The sequence below is a fragment of the Rhinopithecus bieti genome, unplaced genomic scaffold (genome assembly GCF_001698545.2).
Source record: "Rhinopithecus bieti isolate Rb0 unplaced genomic scaffold, ASM169854v2 scaffold_48387, whole genome shotgun sequence".
Taxonomy (NCBI): domain Eukaryota; kingdom Metazoa; phylum Chordata; class Mammalia; order Primates; family Cercopithecidae; genus Rhinopithecus; species Rhinopithecus bieti.
In genome coordinates, this window is record NW_016819911.1 from 144,366 (window position 1) to 148,707 (window position 4,342).

Genomic DNA, 4,342 nt, shown 5'->3' on the forward strand with positions numbered 1-4,342 from the left:
AGGCTCCGTAGGGGCAACAACGTGCCCAGGTGAGGTGAGGTGAGGTCGGCGACTCGGAGCCAGCTCCCTCACGGCCCCAGCCTCCGCGCCGCCGCCCGTCGCCTCCCGCTCGCCCCGCGCTGCGCCGCCCCCTGGCGGGGAGCGACCGGCAGAGCCGCGGCCGCGCGCCGGCGGGTGGGACCCGGGCGTCGAACCCGGGCGAGCTCCTCGAACATCACCGCCGGGCGTGTGTCACCCTCCGGGTCAAGGCGGCCAGCACCCGCTGCCCGACGGGCGCTGCCCAGAGCAGGCGGCAGCGGGGCACGGACTCCTGCAAAAGGGCACGTCCTGGACGCTGCGCACCCGGGCTATGCATCAACTCCTCAGACTTCGGTGAACCCGCCCGCCAAGCACTTTCTGCTCCATTCTTCTTCTCCCTCTGCTCCCAGTCTCAATTCCTCCCCAACTCTCCCGCGAGCGTTTCCCACGAGCGCCCTGACTGCTCGCTGCGCAGCCGCCTCCAAAAGGACAGGCTCCCTCCTCCCCGCCCACCGCAAGGGCCGCCGCAGCGCTTGGCTCTGGACCAGAAAGAGCTGGCCTCTGGGGTCTCCGCTGCCCCATGGGGTCCGCTCCGGGCGGCGCCTCCCCCTCATCCTTTGTGTGCACGCAGCAAACCCCTCTGCAGAGCTCTACTTTTGGCGGCGCAGCCATCGGCGGAAAAGCGAGTGAAAGGAGGTGCGCGGGACAAGCAGGGGACTGGAAGGGGGGGAAAAGGCGACCGCACTCACTTTGGGAAGGTTCCGTCATGTTGCCTTTGGGCTTCCCCGTGGTCTCGTCCCTAACCCCAGCTTCCCCGCCCAGCCAGGGCCAGGGCGAGGGGGGACGTGGGAGGAGCGGAGCCACCAAGACCGACTTGGAAATGGTGCTTCCGGAGCTGCAGGGAAGGGGCTCAGAAACTGTTTGGGTTTTGCTAATTGGATTTAGGGGAACCAGGGGGCTAGAGAGGGGCTAGGGGAAGGCCCGTGAGCACGGATGTATGAAAATAATCATGTTCCCGTGGAATACCAAGAAGGGCGGGGTGAGGGTGGGAGGTCGGCAAGTACATTTTTGTATTTGAACTTTGTGAGCAAGTTGTATCAAATTCGACGCTTGAGTTTTTCGACTCTGCTCGCTTAGAGTTGAGGTTTCTACCTCGTAACAGGACCGAGGACCTACTCCAAAAGCAAAGGGCCTGGGAACAGGGGTGAACGAAGGGCACAATTCAATAGGGGAGAGAAATCAGCCCCGGGTCACACTCCATGCCCCGGCCGGGTCTTCCGTGGGTCCTCTTCTTACCTGGTGGCTTTTCTAACAAAGTAAGAGACGGTAAAGTCCCAGTGATCGTCCAGCCATGCTTCGACCGAGTCCTGATCCCTCTGCTGCTGCTTCTGCTGCTGGGGCTGCTGCTGCTGTCGCTGCCGCCCGAAGCTGGGGCCGGCCCGCTCCATGGTTGGCACCGAGCGCCTCGGAGGCTCTCTGGTACTGCTTTTCCACCCCAGTTGGGGTCCCTCCCTAGGAAGAACAGGACTCGGCCTAGAGACCCTCCCCCTTCGTCCAGCTCCAGTCAGGCCGGCTTTTGGCAAAGCGACGGGAGCGCCAGGCCAGCCTCTTGCCCCGCCCGGCCCCACGCGGTCCTCCCGGCTCCCAGGTGTGGTGGGCGGGGCCAGGAGCAGCTGCCGCTCCCCTCCCTGGGGTCCGCGAGTGTTCGGCTCTCGCAGGCTCTTGAGTCCCCTGGTTCCAAGGAGGCGGCGGCTGCGCCCGGCGAGCTCTCCGGAAGCCAAGTGGCCGCGGCTGGAATGAGGCCACGCGGCCGCTGGGGTGCGCTGTGTGCCGAGCCGGCTTCTGGGGAGCGCGCTAGGTGACTGGATGTGTTCTCAGAGTGCCCCAGGGAGGGAAGGTCGCGATGTGAGAAGTTTTGCCCGAAAGTAAGAGATGGTTAGACCCTGGGTCCTTTTCCTTGGGCCTGGGAGTACAATGACCTTCCTGCCTAGCTTTTTCCCAGCTCTATGCTTGGGTCTGCGAGGAGCGGGACCGACCTCCTTAGGAGCCCAGCCCGCGCAGTGACTTAAAGCGCTCCAGCCACGGACCACCGGGTGGAGAGAGCTGGAGCGTGTGCTAGCAAGACAGATTTGCAGGTGTAGCTGGGTAACTTGCAACAAAGCCATACCCTTGCTTAATGTTAGTGATAACAGCAATAACTATAACTTAAGTGACTTTAACCATTGCCTCAAATTTTCCTTTTGCATAACTGGAAAAAGATTTTCTTGGAAAAGAAAAAGCGAACAAATAATTTCCAGTGCTTTGAGCATGAAGTTAGAAAACAAGGGCACCTCTGTACAATTAGGTTAATCCGAGAGCACTGGCGCAATCCGAGAGCATCTGGGTGCTGTCAAGGGCAACCAGTTAGCCCAATTTTTAAATTAATGCGTCATTTTAATTAAATTGGAATTAACACTCCCTCAAAAGTATCCATTAAAAATGGCTCAGCTTTTTTGTCGAATCCCTATCTTGCTTCTTTAAAAAAAGAGTTGGTGTCATCCTTTGCTTTGTCTGCATCCCCGTCTTCCTGTCATGCATTTGCAGTTTTAATATGGCATTTTGCAATGACCTATATTTTTTGGTAGAATTAAATCTGGAATTATGGATTGCACAATGTGTGAATGACACATCATTAGCACTGATATACAAAAAAAAATTAGTTAGCTGATATACTTTTAACAAACTCCCTTCAAAATACTCTTGGCAAGAATGTAAGGCATTATTCACTACATAGAAACACATTATTAAATTGATAATCTGAGAACTTTTAAAAGTATCTTCTAGTCCCCCAATGCAATGGTTTATCTTTCCTTCATTGAGTAATTGACATTTTGCAACATCAGTTTTTCTGAAACTTTACTGCTGTACGCGGGTATCCACAACCAAAGAAAATCAATCGAAGCAGTAGAGTGAACTAATGCTTGATAAATTATATTGGATTTAAAAATGAGATTTCTCTCCTAATGTGTTACTGTGATAGTGACTATAGTGCTCATGAAATACAGTCATGCAGGACACATTCTGAGAAATGCATCCTTAGGCAATTTTGTCCTCCTCTAAACATCACAGTGTACTAACACAAAATAGATGGCTCAGCCTACTACACACCTAGGCTATGTGGTAAACCTATTGCTCCTAGACCACAAATCTATACAGCATATGACTGTACTGAATACTGTAGGCTATTGTAATGCAATGATATTTGTGTATATAAACATATCTAAACATAGAAAAGTCACAGTAAAAATATAGTATTATCTTATGGGACTCATATATGCGGGCTGTCATTGACTGAAAAGTGGCACATTACTGTGGAGAGTTTCTCCTCAGTATTGTTTTTTCTTGTGGAAATCCATGCATTCCTCCTAACTGGAGGTCAATTGTAATTTAAAACTCTGCTTATCTACTAAAGATGCAGTGAATTGGGGGCTTGAATTATTTGCTTTTGTTGGATACTTGATTAAATAAACACATATAATCATTTCAATGTTTGTGTTCCCTCCAAAACTCATGTTGAAACTTAATCCCTAATTCAACAGTATTAAGAGGATGTGTCTTTAAGTGATGTTTAGACCATTAGGGCTCTGCCTTTGTGAATGCATTAGTGCCTTTTTAAAAAAGACTCAAAGGAGCCACTTGGCCCCTTCTGTTCTTTCCACTATGTGAAGACACAGCACTGACCCCTGCAAAGGATGCAGCAACAAGGAGCCATTTTGGAAGCAAAGAGCAGCCGTCACCAGATACCAAATCTGCTGGCACTTTGATTTTGGAGTTTCCAGCCTCCAAAACTGAGAGAAATTAATTTCTATTGTTTATAAATATCCCAGTCTGTGATATTTTATTATAGCAACACAAATGGACTAAGACAGTGGGTAATATCAAAATGTTCATTTTTCTCTCCTAGCCTGAAAAGGTTAAATTATCAGAAACCAGGAAGTTTTCTGAAAATTGCTTCAAGAAAACAATCCATAGGCTGGGCACAGTGGCTCATGCCTGTAATCTCAGAACTTTGGGAGGGCAAGGTAGGAGGATCACTTGAGCTCCGGAGTTCGAACCAGCCTGGGCTACATAGCATGACCCTGTCTCTACAAAAAATTTAAGAAAATTAGCCAGGTGTAGGGGAACACACCTGTAATCCTAGTTATTCGAGAGGCTGAGGCAAGAGGATTGAGCCCAGGAGGTCAAGGCTGCAGTGAGTCATGACCGTGCCATTGCACTTCAGCCTCAGTGACAGTGTGAGACCCCCGGCTCTATAACAAAAAAGAAAAGAAAAGAAAAACAGTAC

The 4,342-nt window shown here is 51.0% G+C and overlaps 1 protein-coding gene across 1 annotated transcript in view; it reads right to left on the bottom strand.

The window, feature by feature from the left end:
* PDE5A (phosphodiesterase 5A) overlaps positions 1–1,856 on the bottom strand; it is a 142,566-nt gene extending 140,710 nt beyond the window's left edge. Inside the window, exon 1 of the mRNA XM_017859302.1 lies at positions 1,315–1,856. Coding sequence (XP_017714791.1) covers positions 1,315–1,466 — 152 coding nt within the window. The 5' untranslated portion in view covers positions 1,467–1,856. The remainder of the gene's footprint in view (positions 1–1,314) is intronic.
* Positions 1,857–4,342: the final 2,486 nt, after the last annotated feature.